The sequence below is a fragment of the Dendrobium catenatum genome, unplaced genomic scaffold (assembly GCF_001605985.2).
Source record: "Dendrobium catenatum unplaced genomic scaffold, ASM160598v2 fragScaff_scaffold_665, whole genome shotgun sequence".
Taxonomy (NCBI): Eukaryota; Viridiplantae; Streptophyta; class Magnoliopsida; order Asparagales; family Orchidaceae; genus Dendrobium; species Dendrobium catenatum.
Genome location: NW_021319127.1, coordinates 2,388,420 through 2,408,973, shown reverse-complemented (window position 1 = coordinate 2,408,973; position 20,554 = coordinate 2,388,420). Strand labels below are relative to the sequence as shown.

The following is a 20,554-nucleotide window of genomic DNA, read 5'->3' as shown; positions in this document are numbered from 1 at the left end:
CAAACGAAAAGTCGAAATGAACGAAACAAAAATTATAACATAAAAATGCTATCCTCAGAGCAACCGTCAAACGGTTTCCTCACATGCAACGAAAGTAGGATAATATATGATAAAGTGCTTAGGCTTGCAAACCGAGGGTCCACCATTGCAAAAGGTCCAACTTCCTACCAAACTCCTGCAAATGTCTCCCAAATCAGCCAACAAACATCACCAAATAGCTCAAGAAGAAGGATACAGGTGGAGTGGAACTTGTGTAGAGAAGAAGAGATTAGAAGCCAAGACGAAATAGAGGAGAGAAGATAGAAATGGAACAATCTCTCAAGCTTTTCCAAGAGAAGAGAAGAAACCCTCAGGTTTTAGTAACTTATCTCAAGTTAATCAACCTCCTTAAGACAAAATACTTCATATTTATAAGAGAGAAAGGGGAGCCAAACAGCCAACTCCAACCTCCATCCAAACCAATCAGGTAAGGTGAAGAGGAAAGGCAAAAGTTATCACAAAACAGCTCCCAAAAAACAGCACAGGAAACGAGTAAGAGAAGCCACGGGAACACAGCCAGGAAGCCACGGGAACACAGCCAGGAAGCCACGGGAACACAGCCAGGGAGGGACCCAAAGAGCCAACACAGAAAACGGAAAGGCAAAGCCACGGGAAAGCAGCCGGGGAGAAAACCGAAAAGGCAACTAGCACTCATCCTTAATTCACAAAGAAGAAACCAAGGAGACACAAGAAGGGGAAGAAACAAGCTCCACTCCACGTACCTTTTCAAATTTATGAGCTAGGAAGTGCAATTACTCCACATAATAAGCTAAACATCAGCTCAAGAAAAACCCAACTTTTTTAGCTCAAACCCAAGCAGCCAAAGCCCAATCCGAGAGCAGCCAAGGCCCAAACCGAAAGACAGCAAGTAGCCCAAGGGACAAAAGGACCCAAATGCTAGCAAACCCAAGCCTTGCCATGCCCAAGCACATCCTACCATGATCATTGGATTCCTTCCATCATTGGATAGCTTAAAAAAATATAAAACACAACTGATAATGTTCAAATTACATCAAAACAAAATAAACCAAATTATAATTGCATCAATTCTCCCATGGTGGGAGAATCTCATCTTCTGATGAGAAAGCTTCCACAATATTCTTATGAAGATTCGGGTGACAATTTTTTAACTCATTGGCATCCATCCAAGTACAGTCAGTATAAGGATGATTCTTCCATTTTGCCAAAAACCTCATGTGCTCGCCATGCCTAGTTTTAGTTACTTTGACATCAATAACATCTTCAACCTATTCATCATTATTTAAAACTGATGTGGAGAGTGACAAAGTTTCAATTTTCACATAATCTTCAGAATCCCTTCATACAAATAAAGATAAGAAATATTAAACACAGGAGAAGTGCCAACAGTAATCGGAAGATCCAAGAGATAAGCATTTGTGCCCAATTTTCATAGAACACGAAAAGGTCCAAATTTCTTCTTGTTTAATTTCCCAAAAGTACCAACAGGAAATTCTTGGCGACGAAAGTAAGCCATAACCAAGTCCTCTTTAAAATAAACTTCCCTCCAATGTTTGTCAGCAGCAGATTTGTATTTAACATTAGCCATTCGGAGTTTTTCAAGGACTTGTTGTTGGATAGTTTTGATATGATCAAAAGTTTCAGAAGCTTCAGCACTAATTTTATTAGACATAGACAAACAATTTCTATCTAAAATGTGAGGTATAGGTTGACCATAAATAATCTCAAATGGAGTTTTACCAGTGGAATAATTAACAGAATTATTATATGCAAATTCAGCTTGGGGCAATATCAAATCCCATTGGGATGGTTTTTCTCCAGCAAAGCATCTCAATAAATTTTCTAAATTCGATTGACAACTTCCGTTTGCCAATCAGTTTGTCGATGATAAGCACTACTAAATTGAAGAGTAGTTCTTAATTTTGCCCAAAGTGTTCTCCAAAAAATGACCAAATTTAGTATTTCTATCCGAAGTAAAAGTGCGAGGAATATCATGAAGGCGAATAATTTCATTAAAGAACAAGTCAACAATATATGAAGGATCAGAAGTTTTTTTATTTTTTTTTATTATTTGTTTTTGTTTTTTATTTTTTATTTTTTATTTTTAGCATCATAAGTTTTCTTACAAGGAATAAAATGTACCATTTTGCTAAAGTGATACACAACCACAAAAATAGAATCAAACTTTCTAGCAGTAACAGGCAACCCCAAAACAAAATCCATTGAGATATCCTCCAAAGGTTTATTTGGAATAGGAAGAGGAGTATACAAAACAGTATTTTGAGAAGTTCCCTTAAAAGCCTAACAGATTTTACATTATTTTACCAGCTTAGCAATTTGCTTTCTCATATGATGTCAGAAATATTTTTCTTCAACCAAGGAAACAATTTTTCCTTGCCCAAAATATCCACCCAATCCCCCACTATGAAGTTTTTGCACAAGTTGCTCTCTTAAAGAATTTTCGTTATGCAAAGTTTGTATCCCTTAAACAAAAACCCTTGATGAATAACAAATTGAGCAAAAAGATCAGCTCCAGAAACAAGACAAGAATCCCAAATACTCTTAAAATCTGGATCATTTGCATAAGCATCTTTCAAAAAATCAAAAGAAGTGATAATCGGGTAAACAGTTATGAACAAATGAAATCTCCTGCTTAAAGCATCAGCTACCTTGTTTAGCATACTAGTTTTATGTTTAATATGAAAAGTATACTCTTGCAAAAAGAAATCCATTTAGCATGCCTCTTGTTCAGATTATTTTGAGAGCCTAAAAATCGCAAAGCCTCGTGATCAGTATTTAAAACAAATTCCCTTTGGATCAAATAACACCTCCAAAATTTTAAAGCTTGAACAATAGCATAAAATTCCAAGTCATAAGTAGAATATTGGGATCGAGCATCATTCAACTTTTAACTAAAATAAGCAATAGGTTTTCCCTCTTGACTAAGCACAACATCAATACTAACACGAGAAGCATCATAATCAACTTAAAAAATGTTTCAAAATTTGACAAGCTAAGAATGGGAGCTTGATTCATTTTTGCCTTAATGATTTCAAATATTTGTTCAGTATGAGCTGTCAACCTAAATATCCTTTTTTTTTTTCAAACAATCAGTAAAAGGAGCAATCAGAGAACGGAAGTTCTTAATAAACATTCAATAAAAAGAAGCCAAGCCATGAAATCCTCTCACCTCACTTATGTTTTTAGGAGTAGGCAAACTTTGAATTGCCTCAATTTTTATCGGATCAACCTTTATTCCCTCCGCAGAAACAATGAAACCCAAAAATATTAAGCTCAAAGTCATGAATGAACATTTTTTAAGATTGATGTACAACTTTTGTTCCCTTAGAGTTTGCAAGACTTCCCTCACATTATTAAGGTGTTCAGAAGGGTGAATGCTATAAATCAAAATATCGTCGAAATAAACCACAACAAAATTTACAATAAAAGGTCTCAAAATATGATTCATTGTTCTCATAAAAGTACTCGGACCATTAGAAAGTCCAAATGGCATAACAAGTCATTCATACAAATTATCTTTAGTTTTAAAAACAGTTTTTCATTCATCCCAAGGTCTTATTCTAATTTTGTGATACCTGCTTCTCAAATCAATTTTGGAAAATATTTTAGCACTGCTTAACATATCCAGCATGTCATCCAGTCTAGGAATAGTAAATCGATATTTAATGGTGATTTTATTTTTTGCATGGCTTAAAATTGCACAATATGAGGCTCGCCTTGAGGCCCGCCTTTGCGCAATTCCATTAAAAAACACCTCGATGCTTATGCCTCGAGTTTTTTTATGAGGCTTGCGCCTCAACTTGGTTGAGGTCCGCCTCGCCTCACTGGCATGAGGCTTACGCCTCACGCTATATATATTAAAACTTACATAAATCTTGAAGTAAATGCCCGACATTGGACTCCATAGAAGAGTTGGAAGGGGAGAGAGCAGTTCATCATAATGATGATTCAAATTAAGAACCCCTTAGTGATGACAGTGCTTATGACTTATGAGTTCTTATGTGATATGTCATTGCTATTTATTTTTGGAAATTTAAATTATATTTTAATGAAAAGAATATTGAGATTTGGGAAAGATAGAATTTTGAGTTGAACTATATTTCAGTTTGTCTTATTATTGGGATATTTTGATTTCACTTAATATCTTATGTTTTTTTATGTTTTATATTATTCATTCATTAGCATATAAAAAATTTATCATTTTATGTTTACGCAATCTTTTGATTTTGAGGCTTACAACTCAAAACGCCTTGAGGCTTATGCCTCGCCTCACGAATGAAAAACGCCTCAATACCTGAATACACAATTTTAAACATTGATTTATTGCTCTATTATCCACACACATTCTTCACGTTCTATCTTTTTTTGGAATTAATAAAGCAAGCACAACACTGGGACTTGAGCTTTCTTTCATCAAACATTTTTCTAACAATTCAGTCACTTGCTTAAAAAGTTCATCATGCTCAATCGGACTTATTCTGTCATGGGGAAAATCAGGCAAAGTAGCTCCAAGTATTAAATCAATTTGATGTTGAATATCTCGCATCAGAGACAAACCAATAGGCAATTCTTCAGGCGTTATGTCAGAAAACTCATCAATTAAAGTTTGAATTTGTTTAGGAATTTGAAAAGTTGAATCAGTTTCCCTTCCCAAAATCATGTAAGCTACCTTAGAATGTTTCAAGTCATTTGTGTTCAGAAGTAGTTCAGGAATGTTTATTTTGACAACCTTATTATTTTTGGCAGGCGAATCAGGCACAAGTTTTTGAGGATAGAAAGTGAACTCTTTATTATTTTGAATTAAAGTATAATTGTTCTTTTCTCCGTTGTGAATGATTTTGTGATCAAATTGCCAATGACGACCCAACAAAAATATGACAAACTTTAAGAGGTATGACATCACAAACAACTTGATCCTTAAAAGAACCCCTAATTGTTAAGTTGACAGAACATGTTTTGTTATAGGAACTTCAACCCCCTTCCTTTATAAGGTTTGGCAAGTGGTTTGGATTTTAACTTTAGCTTATCAACTATTAGTTATGACACAAAATTTTCCGAACTTCCATTATCGATCATAAGAGTACAAAATTTTCCCTCTACCGTATAAGTTGTTTTGAAAATGTTTCTCCTAAGCCACCTATCTCCATTTTTAATTTTAGTTGTTAAGACTTGTCGGATTACCAAAAGCTGCTCACCTTCATCCCCCTCAACATCAATTTTTTCTAATTCAATGTCATTTTCAGGTTCGGATTCATTTCATTCTTCTTCTTCTATCTCTTCATCATTTTCAATGAAATTGTTTCTTGGAGGGTTATTTTTTCTAGAAGCCGCAGAAAGATGATCATAAGGCCTACATTTATAGCATGGCCCAATTAATCTAGGTTGTTCAGAAGGTTTAGGCCCCATAATAACCTTTCCTTTATCTACATTTTGATTTTCAAAAGACTTAATTTTCACACCCAATGTTTGAGAAGATTGATTCTTAACCCCGCCAGTTGGTTGTCGCTTATATGTTTCCGTTATTTTATTGTTTCCCCTTTGATGTTGTTTCTCAATTTTTAAAGCCATATGATAATCTTCATCAATTTTCATTACATGGTGCAAACTTAATTGATCTTGGATTGTCCATTTTAAGCCGTTGATATATCTTAAGACAAACTTTTCTTCATATTCATCTAAATCATTTCTCGATTGAAGTTTGTTAAACATTTCAGTGTATTCTTCCACAGATTAAGTTCCTTGTCGCAAATTATTAAATTCTTGAAAAGGTGTTCGTACGTGATCATATGACAAGAATTTCCCCTTCATTCTTTCTTTCATTCGTTCCCAGTTTTGTATTTTCTCTTTTACACGCCTAAGTCTATTGTTCTGTAAGTTTTTCCATCACGTAAGAGCATGACCAGTAAGTTTTAAACTTACAAATTTTACTTTTCTGTTTTTAGGAATTTCTTTTCAGTCAAAAAATTGATCCATTTTTTCAATCCACTTGAGGAATTGGTTAAGTTGTAATTTCCCTTCAATGTTGTGAACATCTATTTTAATCCCATAATACCAATTTTTTGGTTTCCTATTTTGGTTCCTAGGGACTTTTTCTTCACTTTCAGATGTTTGAACATTATGTTGGTTGACATTTAGATTACCAAGAGTATTAGCCATTTCAATCATTTGATTTTACAAATCCGCTAACTGTTGCATCATATTTTGTCAATCCCCCGGATTATTAGCCTTCTTAGATTTTAAAGAAAAAGATTCAACAACCAAGGATTTGCTAACTCGCTCTGATACCAAACTTGATGTATGCAAACTAGAAAGAAAAGATAAGTAGGAGAACACTAGGACAATTTAAAACTAAACTCCATTCAAACTAGTATGCAAACATCCCCAAACAAACTCCAAAGCAAACAAAAATCGAAATGAATAAAACAAAATTATAACATAAAAATGTTTTCCTCAGAATAACTGTCAAACGGTTTCCTCACATGCAACGAAAGTATGATAATATATGATAAAGTGCTTAGGCTTGTATACCGAGGGTGATGAGGACATCGTCAGCGATTTTGACACGTGTACCATCATAGACGCTGGAGATCAACGACCTCGATCAGGAGTTTTATTTCGAGTCTTTTTATGTAATAGTTTATTTTATTTCTTTTAGTTTTCTGTTTTTGCCCTTATGGGTACCTGGTCTCTATTGTAGCCCAAGGGGCATTTTAGTCTTTCGTTTCCTTTGTCATTTTGAGGCCTATATATATGGCCATTTCTTATGTAATGAGGATGATGATTGCTAATGAAAATTTTGAAATTTTGGATCTCTTTGTGAGTTCTGGAGTTCTCTTTGTGAGTTCTCGCGTGAGGATTGGCCTAGGAGAGGCTCAACGCAATACCCAACACCCCCTTGGTGGAGCTCTTGGTTTTTGTTCTTTCTCTTTTCTATTTTTCTTCTTCCCTTCCCCCTTAGCCACCGGCTTTCCTCCAACACCCCACCACTTGATCAGCAAGCCGCCAAACCCCCTCTCCCTTGCCGTTAAACTCTATTTTCCCCTTCATCCCGTTCCCCCCCTGCAGCCGTCCCCACCAAAACCCCCCCAGAAAACCCGCCGACTCACCCACCCGCGCCCCTCCTTGCCGCCGGCCATGCCTGCTGCCGGCCCAGCCAGCCCAACGTCTCCCCCCTGAATCGGCTCCTCTTCCCTGGTAGCATCCCGCCGGCCCCTCTCTCATGAGATTTGAATTTCATGCTTTGATTCTTCATTACTTCTTTCCTAAAATGATCCACTACATTTAGGAATAGAATTAAATGAGATCCCATATATTTTGAATTCAAATTCCAATTCTCCCTAATTAATTAAAATCTGAAATTTAAAATCAGGTTTTAATTAACTCCATGGGCCCCACTAATTAATCAACTTCCCTCTCCTTCCCCATGTCTTGGCCGGCCCCCATCCAGCCTATTCTCTCTCCACTTTGCCACCTAAGCACCACTTAAATTCCCCTTAACCCCCATCATAACCGCCGGTCCCCTTCTCCATTACTCCCTTAATTAAGGTTAATTTGAATTTCAAATTAACCATTCGCCTTAATGAAAATCTGAAAATTAAATACAGATTTTTTTTCTCATCCCCGTTTCCCATCCCCCTCCAAAACCGGACCGCCACCCCCAAGCCTTCTCCTCCACGCCTCCCTCTCATCCTCCAGGGAATCTCTGCTGGTTGGTCCCCATTTCCAGCAAACACATCGCTAATTTTTACTTCTGGGAGAAGAAGACTCCTATCCAGAAAGTCCAGTACTTTGTGGCTGCTGCTCAGGACTTTCCCAAGCCCTCCAAGTGGCTGTTCCGAGTTTTCTACAAGACACAATTGCTGTCTCTGCTGTCTAAACTGCTGTCCCAGAATTTCTGAGGGAACAACCTGCTGTCCTGCACCACTTGAAGGCCACGGCTAGCTGTCCAACAGCCTTAGTCTTCCCGTAACTGCTACCCAGAGTTCTGTCCACCTCACAGGATTGCTGTCCAGCAATTTTCAGCAAGGTAGTTTGATGTCCAGGTTGCTGAACGGTCTCATTTGCTGTCCAGAATTTCTGGATATTAACAGATTGTTGTCCCAAGCACGCTAGTAAGAAGAATTGCTGCGAAACCCTCCGGAATACACCCTTGCACTGTTCATCAATTCCTTCAGCTCCGAATAGCTTTCCGTGGACAGTATTGTAAGCTCCCTCTTCCTCGTGGTGATCACATTAGGTGTTGCTAATATCTTTCTCCTGTTAACCGCAAGAGAGCTTGAGTGAGGGAAACTCCTCAAGGTGACTTTTCTAAATATTAACCCGCGGATTATTGTTAAAATGCATTCGCCATTACTCGCATGTTTGTTATTGTTTTAAATTGTTTTGCCTAATGAGCTTGTAACAATGCCTAAGCAATTCTGCAACTGAGATCTCTTTAAATCATTAATTGTGGCTCGTTAATCTTTATATTGACGTACTTACTCAGTTGTTTTATTATGTCTCCGTGCAATTCCGATTTCGTTTTACATCAGAGGGTCCATCACTGCAAAGGGGTCCAACATCCTACCAAACTGCTCTAGCAAATATCTCCCAAATCAGCTAACAAACATCACCAAATAGCTCAAGAAGAAGGATACAGGTGGAGTGGAACTTGCGTAGAAAAGAAGAGATTAGAAGCCAATATGAAATAGAGGAGCGAAGAGAGAAATGGAACATGCTCTCATGCTTTTCCAAAAGAAAAGAAGAAACCCTCAGGTTTTAGTAACTTATCTCAAGTCAATCAACAACCTCCTCAAGACAAAATACTTCATATTTATAGGAGAAAAAGGGGAGCCAAACAACCAACTCCAACCTCCATTCAAACCAATCTGGTAAGGGGAAGAGAAAGGGCAAAAGTTATCACAAAATAGCTCCCAAAAAACAGCACAGGAAACGGGTAAGAGAAGCCACGGGAACACAGCCAGGAAGCCACGGGAACACAGCCAGGGAGGGACCCGAAGAACCAACACAGAAAATGGAAAGGCGAAGCCACGGGAAAGCAGCCAGGGAGAAAACCGAAAAGGCAACTAGTACTCATCCTTAATTTACAAAGAAGAAACCAAGGAGACACAAGAAGGGGAAAAAACAAGCTCCACTCTACGTACCTTTTCAAATTTATGAGCTAGGAAGTGCAATTACTCCACATAATGAGCTAAACATCAGCTCAAGCATTAATGAGCTAACATCAGCTCAAGAAAAACCCAACTTTTTTAGCTCAAACCCAAGCAGCCAAAGCCCAACCCGAGAGCAGCCAAGGCTCAAACCGAAAGACAGCAAGCAGCCCAAGGGACAAAAGGACCCAAATGCTAGCAAACCCAAGCCTTGCCATGCCCAAGCACATCCTACCATGATCATTGGATTCCTTCCATCATTGGATAGCTTAAAAAAATATAAAACACAACTAATAATGTTCAAATTACATCAAAACAAAATAAATCAAAATATAATTGCATCATAATGCAACTAAAATAGTAACATACTTGGTCAAATCACCTTTTATTTAAGCATAAGTAACACCACCTGCATACATATCTTTAATGACTTAAATATAAACATTATTAACTCCATTATTTTCTAGAACTTTCGAGTGCTCTTCTTTTGGAACTTTAGCATATGCTTTCTCTAAAGCAATAAATATCATATGAAGATCCTCCTTATTCTCTTTATGCTTCTCCATCTATCTTCTCAATAAATATATAGCTTCCATGGTAGACCTACCCGGCATGAAACCCAAATTGATTTTGAGAAACATTAGTATCACGTCGTAACCTATGCTCAATAATTCTCTCCCACAGTTTTAATGTATGACAAATTAACTTAATTCCTCTATAATAATAATGATATAATAATTGTGAGAATAATAATGATAATGATAATGATACTAATAATGATATTAATAATGATAATAATAAGAATAATAATGATGATAATAATAATAATGATAAAAATAATAACGGTGATAATAATGATAATAATAGTAATGTTGATCATCTTAATAATTATAATGATGATGATTGTAATAATATAATAATAACTGGAAAATAATAATAATAGTAATAGTGATATTAATAGTAATAGTTCTACAATGACACTCATTGGTTTGCTTAATGAATATAGTGTATCATTTATTCATTTTTTTGTTGATTTGTGTAACATTTTATTTAATTGACTAATCAATTGATAGCTTTTAAAATAATTTTATATTATAAATTGTGTTGTTTATACTAAGATTACGTGGTTATGATAACTTAAATGATTCTGGATGCCTGCATTTCATATAATTTGACTTTTGAGCACGCATATGTGAACCTTCATATGATAATTTTGGTGACATTTTTTATTTGATTATGCATCTCTTATATGTTCAATTTCATTAATTAATTTGATAAATATTATTCTTGAGAGTTAGTTTTTTTATGCAAAGCCAGGTACTTCATTTTTGTAGAGTATTACCTTTATAGTACGTCATCTATCTACATTCTAGTTTGTTGGAATGCTTAATGAATACAATATGTCATTTATTCATCTTTTTTGTTGGTTGAGTCTATTTTCTTTCATGTAACCTATTATTTATATAGTTTTTTAGATTTTTCTTATTGTTGTAGTAATTTTTATTGCTTATTATTTTAAGAATATTATTTTTATAATGACCGGGATTTTAGAAAATGTTTATAAATTTAATGGTTTAGAATTGATAAAATAGGGACTAGTTCATGTAGTTTTAATAAATGTGCTATATTTTTACCAAATTTTCTGGAAGATAATGTGCTAAATAGGTGTGCTAATTTTAATTATTGTAGTCATTAAATAAAAGCATATAGATGATGTACCTTTCATAACTAAGATTATATATGTAAAACGGAGAAGTGATGAAATATTACGCCATAACAGAATCTAACACACTTAAATTATGTTAGGTATATTGGCTGGATCTTAATGTTCGATTGTAAAGTTATTGATGGATAAGCCGAATATGATATTAATGAAAATGCTAAAATGAAGGTGCATAATAAATATCTTATATCTATAGTAAAAAAAGAATGAGGATATAACTTCCTGAATAAATATCTTATATTTATAACAAAAAAAAAAAGAATCTAACTTAAGGATAGGACTAGTTCATGTAGTTTTTTCTTTGAATTTGGTGGTGTGAAAAATGGAAGTCATATGCCAGTCATCAACAGATTAGGGGTGTGGCAGACCACATCTCACCACACATAGGGGAAAGGGGTCCCATTTCTAGATGCAATGGATTACATCAGTATCATCCTCATCAAAGAATTCACCATCAGCATCTACATGATGAATGAGGTCAGCCTCAAGCTCAAAGTCATCTTCAATAATCTCCTCAATAATAATGACCTTATGAGGGCTAGAACATTGGGAGACAATATGGTCATATCCTTGGCATCTAAAGCACTTGGTCCTTGGGTGGGTCCTAGGTGAATCAAGGACTGGAGACTTGCTTTTATTGTCAGGACGGAGCTGGGTGAACCAGCGGGGGTTCGGCTAGCAGGGCTAGGAGGCAGCCTAGAGGTAGAGGCATAGGGGCCCGAGCTCCTAGAGGGTCTAAAAAAGGATTTGGCATCCTGGTGATGGGTAGGATGTTGAGGTTTTGATGGGAACTAGCAAGTTAAAGCCCAATGGAGAACATAAAAGAAAGCAGAACACAACTCGATTTAAAACTTTAATAAGCAAGTCACCAAATAACATTAAACAAACTGAAATTGTTTTATTAGAAGAAAGAAAATCAAAACAAATTACTCTCAGAACAACCAGCTAGTGGTCACCTCACATGTTGTCACGACCCGGCCTAGTGAGCCTGTATAGACGAGGTGGGAACGGATGTCGAACGTAAATGATATAACAGAACATTAAATTATCATAAAATATGAATTGAAGAAGAATCTAAAACACTTTAAGAGAAAAATAAAAGCGCCCCTAAACAACTTCCAATTTTAACTAAACATTTCATATAAAGTTGCATATATACAGAGGTGGCTAAAATATTTCTTTCATTCATGCCAAACCACCCAAAAATTAAACTACAACTAAAAGAAAAACACAAGAGGAACCTATCATCCGGTCCTCTACTGCTATATGTGTATCAAGGTCGATCAGTCATTCCTAGCAGCAGTGTCTCCTGAAAAAATATCCCAAAATGAAGGAATGAGATAGAGCTCAGCAGGTAACAATTAACTTTAACATACTCATATACCAATAAATGAAATTCAACATACATGCTTAATGTAATTTAATTCATTTATTTGATTATGTAATGTCATGATTTTGCTAAGTGTCACATGCTATAGTTCATATGCATATCCTTGAGGTCATTTCAACTATGTCCTTTGTGTCATAAATGTACTAATATGCTTTCTTATTCTTTAACATATACAACCGTACCGGAGTATCAAAAGTGTACTGATCAGGTACACAAACATATTTTTGGTAATATCATCTTTCTTTCCTCTTTTTCCCCGAAGAGTCATATTGCTCATAAGAGGCGTATTTTGCTATTGCACCATATTTGGTACTCCACCTTCAACATGCACATTCATTCAAACGTTCTTTTCATAGGAATGTAGTGTAGCAATCTCATATTAATCATATGCATCGATTATTAGGCAAGTTTACATGAAGGATTGTATTTCATTTCAAAGAACATTTATCATGCATTGCTATCAAAGAAAGAGAACTTCTAACATGTATTTTTATCAAAGCAAAAAAAAAAAAAAAAAGAACATCTAAAATATAAAAATGCGTTAGACATTTCAAAACATAACATAAAGGAATATGAATTTGTTGAGTTAAGCGTTCCTACCTCAAATGTCACTTCTTGACACCGTCGTCTCGCCTCACACTGGTCTCTCCTTAATCACTTCCTCTTTTCAAGACCTAAGGAAAAGAGGTTACAACATAACAATATAAGCCTTTTCCAATCATTCAATATCAATTATACCTCAATATCCTTAACACATTTGATGATTTAAATTAATTATTACATATTAATCTTAACATAAATTCTCTTAATAAGGTCATTAATGTTCATTAACATACCCACAACTTAAAGCATTTTTTATCATATATTTATTAATGTTCATTAACATAAGCACAACCTAATGCATTTTTTATCAAATATTTTCCTTAATTAAAAGTATTTTAAATGTTATTTTCGGATTTACCTAAATTTCAAATTTTGGAAACATAATTCTTCACTAATTTCATTAAAATTTCTTGTTAAAACATTCCTCTTATCTAATTATAAATTTAGGTTATTAAATTTTTGGATTATTAAATTTAATAATTAGGAAAAATAATATTTTGTGAAAAATTCCAATTTTCACCGTTAGAACCCTCCTAAGGTTATTTGGAATCACTTTAGTTAAGCACTCCAATTTTCCAATATATGAAAAACCCTAATATTTGAAACCTAAAATTTCTTGAAGAAAAATTTCATTTTCATGGATAGAAGTTTTTCCCTAAGGTTCTTCTAACATTCCTTTCAAAAAGAATTAAAATTAGATAAACCCTAATTTCGAAAATATGAAAATCCTTTAGGAAAATTTCATGTTTTCATGGAGAAAAGTCTTTCCTAATCCTTCCCTATAACTTTTCTTCTAAGCTTTTGAGTTTTGAGAAAATCCTAAAAATTTCTCTCCAAGGAAACTAAGGGGAAAATACATTTTCTTGCATTAGAAGCTTTCCTCTATCTTCCTTATGTGTTTCCCCACGTTTTTTCTCCAAAAATCTTTGCCGGAAGCTCGTCGGCTGCCAGATTTCCCCTAGCTCCTGCCACCCCTTCCTCCTACCTCTCTCGCTCTCTTCTTCGATTCGGCCGAAACAACACAAGGGACCGAATAATTATTCGGTCCCTTAGGGATTTATGGGGGTTTTGGGGAATATGACGCATGTGCCCCTTCCCTTATTACTTTCTTAAGAGTTCATGAGGGCAAAATGCGTATAAAGAGCTAAAGTTTTACTTAAATGAATTTCGACGAATTTTAGTTTTAAATTCGTGCAACATTTGATATAGGTTCTTTATATCGTTTCGATCGAAATTTTGCGTAGAATTTAATAAAATTTATTGCGTCGAATTCCAACGACTTTGAAATTTCTCCTAATTTCGTCGCGGTGCATCGAAATGCGCGCGACGCATACGATCGACAGTTTTTTGGGTTTTACACATGTAATGATAATATAGGTAAATAGAATGCTCAAGGACATGCAAATCAGTGGTCCACCACAGCAAACAATGTCTATAAGCTGATTATTTCTTATACTTGGTCTAAATTATGCTGCCCCATCAGAATAAGCTCCAAGTTACCTAAACCTGTTGCAGGCATGTTTTTCCTTATTTTTATTGGTTGATCATGAACTTATATTTGATGTTATCATAATGAAAATACTGTTATTATAATTGTTGATTTTCTTGATATTTTTGTCTATCTTATGCATTAGACATTGTTTTCTATTTTTTCTTATTATCTAATTACCTGATGACCTGTCTGTGATCCCCTTCAGGTTTTAGCTGCACTTGGAAAGGACTACTTTGAACACATTCTACCTGACATAATCCGCAATTGTTCTCATCAAAGAGCATCTGTCCGTGATGGGCACTTGACACTTTTTAAAGTGAGTTCCATCATATTTATCTAGTTTTTTTCTTAACCTGATTTTATTTTTTTTTTCATATTGACGTCTCTCTTTGCAGTACTTGCCGAGATCCTTGGGCGTCATATTTCAGAACTACTTGCACACAGTTCTGCCTGCTATTTTGGATGGTATGACTATATAGCTCTACGGAATTTGAATAGAATTACATACAAGTTCTTAAACTCTAATGTTCTTTCCCCCAGGCCTTGCTGATGAAAATGAGTCCGTCCGTGATGCAGCACTAAGTGCAGGGCATGTGTTTGTGGAGCATTATGCAGCAACGTCTGTTCATCCAATATTTTCTTCTTTACATCTATTTTGTGTAGCGGTATTTTAAATTTGTGCTAACACGTTCTTCTTGGTGAATTATAAACAATAGGTCGTTACCTCTTTTGCTGCCAGCAGTTGAGGATGGGATTTTAAATGATAACTGGCGTATTAGACAAAGTTCTGTTGAGCTTTTGGGCGATCTCCTTTTCAAGGTAAGAGTAATTTCCTTTTTATTACATCTTTGTGTTACCATTTTCTGGTCATTTTACCTGTTGAACCTGCTAAAATTTGTAATTACGTGACTTCTACGTTTAAAGGTGGCTGGAACTTCCGGAAAAGCTCTTCTTGAAGGGGGTAGTGATGATGAGGGATCAAGTACTGAAGCTCATGGTCGCGCAATCATTGAAGTTTTAGGCAGGGATAAGCGAAATGTTGTTCTTGCTGCAATCTACATGGTCCGTAGTGATGTAACCCTGTCTGTCCGGCAGGTAAGTCAGATTGACGCTTTTTATCCTGACGTTGTCTGTTCTGCTTTTGCGGAACAAAGTTTGGCATACCTCATTACCATGTTTGATTCGGCATTGTCATCTCTCAGGCTGCTTTACATGTTTGGAAGACTATTGTGGCTAATACTCCAAAGACCCTTAAAGAAATAATGCCTGTTTTAATGAATACTCTTATTTCTTCACTTGCTTCACCTTCACCAGATAGACGTCAGGTTCTCCTCTTTATTTTTCTTTTTTTCGCTTTCCAGTTCCACATATGCATTGTCTTATGGCTTTTTATTTATTTAATTATTTACTTCTCATCGACAACTCCATTGCCTTTGCCAGGTTGCAGGGAGGTCTCTGGGTGAGCTTGTGAGAAAGCTTGGTGAAAGAGTTTTGCCTTCTATCATACCTTTCTTAGCACAAGGGCTCAATGATCCTGATGCCAGCCGTAGACAGGTGAGTAGTAGTTATAGGTAGGAATGTTGTCTGCTTTCATTTTTATATTGTCTTAAGTGCATGAATGCATTGCGCATATTTTTCCTTTTTTTTGTGTTTTTCCTTCATTGTTGGGATTGTGAAATTCAGTTTCTCATTTAATTGTTTTCGTAAGAGAATGATTATTTTCTCCCGGGAATTATTATGGCAATTTACTCACTGGGTGTAGTTCTTGTTCATGTGATCCGTGATAATGGACTGCAAATCTTCTGACTGAGATAACTTGTTATACAAGATTTAAACTTCATTGCATTTGAGTTGTAAACATACATTGCATTTATAACAATAGCCAATCTTTATAGCTAATGTCGTTTATTTTAGTTGGGTTGATTTTTTAATGTTAGCCTATCATTATAATCATACGTTTGACATGATCAGAGCTAGTTCTCCCAAAAGCTTTTAATTAGTGAGAGAAAAAAGCAAACTAATCAAGCAATGCCTAACACAATCACATTGCACTGTTATCTTTCCTCCAATTTCTCACGGCTATCTTTCCTCTTTCTTTTCCCCTCTCCCACACACAGAAGCAATCCCTAACACAACCCCATTGCTGCATACGTGCACACACCTTTTTCCCTTTTTCTCTTCCGCTTAGATTGATACTTCCTTCTAGACTATACTTGGCATCCTTTGGTTCAGTGTTTAATGTCAACTCTTCTTTCATTTTGCCCAAATCTTTTAACAGTCTGAGTAGGCTTTGTATTATACGTTTCTTTGCTATCTTGTTTGTCCAAGGGAGTTTGTATTGGACTTAGTGAAGTGATGGCAAGTGCTGGTAAACAACAACTGCTAAGCTTTATGGATGATCTTATCCCAACAATTCGTACAGCCCTTTGTGACAGGTATTCTGTTCCCCGTCTTTTAGTATTTCTTTTGGAACTTTAAGGTTGCTTCTATGCATTGTTATAACATTTATAATTTCCTACTTGCAGCATGCCAGAGGTTCGAGAATCTGCTGCCTTAGCTTTCAGCACACTTTACAAAGTATAAAGTAAAACCAATCTAAGTTTTTCCAGGTTTTGTTTGAGTTATTGTTTCTCAATGTGGATGTGGCTTACAGAGTGCTGGTATGCAAGCAATTGACGATATTGTTCCAACACTATTAAAGGCCCTGGAAGATGATGAAACATCTGATAAGGCCCTTGATGGCCTTAAACAAATCTTGAGGTTTAGCTTTGCTCTAATGAGTTAATCTGTTTATTTTCTCATTCTTCAGTGATATGGAAACTGTTGAAACAACAGCTGATGATTGTGTTGCTATTTTTAGTGTCAGGACTTCAGCTGTTTTGCCTCACATCTTACCGAAACTTGTTCATCCCCCACTTTCGTGAGTGGCTGCATCTTTATGTTTTATCTTTATGTTCACAAGCGGGAATTTGATGGAATTTTCTTTCTTGTACCTCTAGTGCTTTCAGTGCTCATGCATTGGGAGCCTTGGCTGAGGTTGCTGGATCCGCCTTAAATTTTCATGTTGGAACAATTCTTCCTGCGTTATTAGCTGGAATGGGTGATGATAATGAGGTTAGTTGCGCCTAACGAAGCTCAAATGTTTTAAATTTTTACTGGTATCTGATGCTTATTTTAAAATTTGGTTGCAACATCATTTGCATTGTCACGAAAAAAATTAGTACTTGCTAAAATGCGATTGTTCTTTGTGGCCTAATTTTGTTTTAGATACTAACTTTGACCTATTATGCTGCGGGATGGTTTTCAAATTGAAACCACATTTCAGGAGAAACTGAGATAAAAAGAAAATAAAATATAGAACAAACAAGAGTGAAAATGTGGCAAAAGAAAGTAACAGAAAGACGAGAGATGAACTGAATTGGTTACTGCTTGATTTCCAGATTCCTAGCGGGAGTTCTGGGTTTATTTAGAGCTCTACTCCAAAGTCAGTAGGACTGCTCATCTATTGATAAATGTTTCATTCATCTTATTCCCAAAATTATCATAGCACTTATTGGTAGGTGCAGTGACACCGTTAATGCGTACACAAAATCAGGAAGAGAAGAATAAACTCTGAATTTTTTAATGGCTAATCTGAAATGGCATAATAATGGATACAAAAAACAAAGAAAAGAAGATTAATAGGCTAGACTTAGTCAAGACAAATCTTTTTAAAGGTTGAAGATGTTTTGGAGATGGTTCTTGATACAGATTTCTTGATCAGGAAGAAGAGGACAGCAGCTTTGCGACCAGGAAGAAGGGGACAGCAGCTGAGTGGCCTATCTGGTTAAAATATAGCAGCCTGCATGTGGCCTGCTGGAGGGGGACAGCAGTCTTTACGATTACGAAGAACCCAAGACTACAGGAGATTCTTGATGCAGAATTATGGACTAAGAAGAAGAAAATAGCACTTCTTGCTGGCTGGCAGCAGCCTTCTTGGTGTTTCGACAGAGAACAGCAGCAGCCAAGCTTCTTGTAAGGAGTTCTGCATGTTCTGGCCTGCTAGAATGGTGACTGACCGGCTGGGAGAAGGGGCTGCAGGCTGGAAGAGGAGGTTTTGGAGCAGTCGGCACCCTTGAAGATGGCTGTTGCTGGCTGCCTAGTGTTGGAAGGAGGAAGGCTGGATGCTAGCAGGCTGGGGTTGGATGGGGCTGAAGGGGGGCTACAAGGGGAGGAAATGAGTTTCGGCTACCGCCTGTAGGGATTCCAGGATACAGGACACTAGATGATCTCTCTAGCCAGGTGTCTAGCTCGCCAAAATCGGAATTTCGGGGTTAAGGACCCTATAATTTTAAGCTTTCAACGAGTAAATAAAGAAATAAAATAAAATGAAGACAATGCTAATTAAATAAAGAAAGAACAAGATACCTAAATTATAAAAAATAAAAAATAAAAATAAAAGTGGGGTCCGATTGGTTTTAACCCAACTGGCCAAGCTTGTGATGTAGAACGAACATGCGAAGGAGCTTCTTAAGAGAATTAAAAGTGAATGACAACGTAATTTCAATTAATATCTTATTGAGATAGCAAGAAAATCATTCAAAATTTCGTAGTTAAACCGTTGATCGATGACCTCATCAGCTTGTGTCATTCTCCTTGGCTTGGAGGGGCTTCGTCATATTCTAAAGTCGATGATTCTTTGTAATGAGTAGTCAAATCGGAAATGTTGAAGGTAGCTGATATTTTGGTATTTGCCTGGTAGTTACAGATGATAGGCATTATTGTTGAAACGTTTGATAATGCGAAGAGGCCCATTTGCCTTAGATTTTAATTTGCAGGGGCTTCGTGCAAATCTTTCCTTTCATAGTTTAATCCATGCTAAATCTTCAACCATGAATGTTTTAGGTTTCCTGTTTTTATTGGCTTGAGCCTGATGTTTAAGATTTTATTTGTTGATGTGGTCTTACACTTGGGCATAAAGTTTACTTATTTCTTGAATCTGTTGTTCGGCATCAAGGTGACAATTTGTTATAGCGACGGAAAGAATTAAATTAACAGGTGATATGTGATTTCGATCGTATACAACTTCAAAGGGGCTTCTTCTTGTGATTTGACTATGTGATCTGTTATAAGAAAATTCTACTTGATGCAATAATAGATTCCATGGCAGACATTTTTTCCTATAAAACACCTCAAGAGATTGCCTGAATTTCTATTGAAAGCTTACGTCTGTCCATCTATTTGCGGATGCGCAGTGGAGCTAAATTGTAACTTTGTTCCCAACTTACCCCCATAGTGTCTTACAGGAGTGACTAAGGAATTTGATATCTCGATCAAATGTGATGGACTTGGGAATGTCATGTAATTTAACTATTCTTGAAAATGAAGATTGGCTAGGATTAATTAACTTCTTGCTCAGTATTAAGGATTTCCACTAGCTTAAGGTCTGGAACGAAATAGTGAATCTGAGAAATGCAAGACTGCAATAACATGGTGAAACTAGTGGCAAAAACAAAATATTTTGATTTTAGAGCTTGGTGGTAGTTTCAACAGAAATGGTAGACAACACTACACAATACTAGACAAGGGTTGTGAAAGAGTAATAAAAACAAACCTTTATCCAACTATGTAGGGTCGGCCATATGAATGCCTTTTTTTTTCATTGTGTCCTATTAAGAGTCAAATTAATATTTAAATCTAATAAAAAATTATTTTAATACTTTCTAATCAAGTCATGAAAAGTGCAAAGTCAAAAAAAATTGTAATTTGATGATGGGAACTGCACCAAGATCATTCTAATCCTAGTTTGAAATAAGAAGAAACTGCAAATAAAAAGATACCAAACAATGAATCATTTGTAACTCCCCACAATACCCCTTATCAGTCACGTAGAGTGCCACAGATTAAACATAACATTCATACTTTACTTTTATCATTCCTCGCACAATTTCAAACCATCTAATTAATCCAAATTTCATAACATAAATATTTATGAAGCCACCAAGCAATCCAAAAGAGTACAATACTGAACAGTTTACATACCTTAATTATAGACTTACAAAAAATGTTAAACAGTAAAATATAAAGTGAAATAAACTTGAACCTATTCTGCATCAAGTTTTCCCTTTTCTTTCTTTGTAACAATAACCAGTATAAAATAACTGGTGAGCTATAAAGCT

General features: G+C 35.8%; 1 protein-coding gene across 1 annotated transcript in view; it reads left to right on the top strand.

Moving 5' to 3' along the window:
* Nucleotides 1-20,554, top strand: part of LOC110092167 (protein ILITYHIA) — a 144,098-nt gene that overhangs the window by 96,788 nt on the left and 26,756 nt on the right. The window contains exons 36-47 of the mRNA XM_028695700.1: nucleotides 14,602-14,712; nucleotides 14,792-14,861; nucleotides 14,937-15,015; nucleotides 15,113-15,215; nucleotides 15,321-15,491; nucleotides 15,599-15,721; nucleotides 15,837-15,950; nucleotides 16,725-16,831; nucleotides 16,922-16,973; nucleotides 17,050-17,156; nucleotides 17,257-17,316; nucleotides 17,396-17,510. Coding sequence (XP_028551533.1) covers nucleotides 14,602-14,712; nucleotides 14,792-14,861; nucleotides 14,937-15,015; nucleotides 15,113-15,215; nucleotides 15,321-15,491; nucleotides 15,599-15,721; nucleotides 15,837-15,950; nucleotides 16,725-16,831; nucleotides 16,922-16,973; nucleotides 17,050-17,156; nucleotides 17,257-17,316; nucleotides 17,396-17,510 — 1,212 coding nt within the window. The remainder of the gene's footprint in view (nucleotides 1-14,601; nucleotides 14,713-14,791; nucleotides 14,862-14,936; nucleotides 15,016-15,112; nucleotides 15,216-15,320; nucleotides 15,492-15,598; nucleotides 15,722-15,836; nucleotides 15,951-16,724; nucleotides 16,832-16,921; nucleotides 16,974-17,049; nucleotides 17,157-17,256; nucleotides 17,317-17,395; nucleotides 17,511-20,554) is intronic.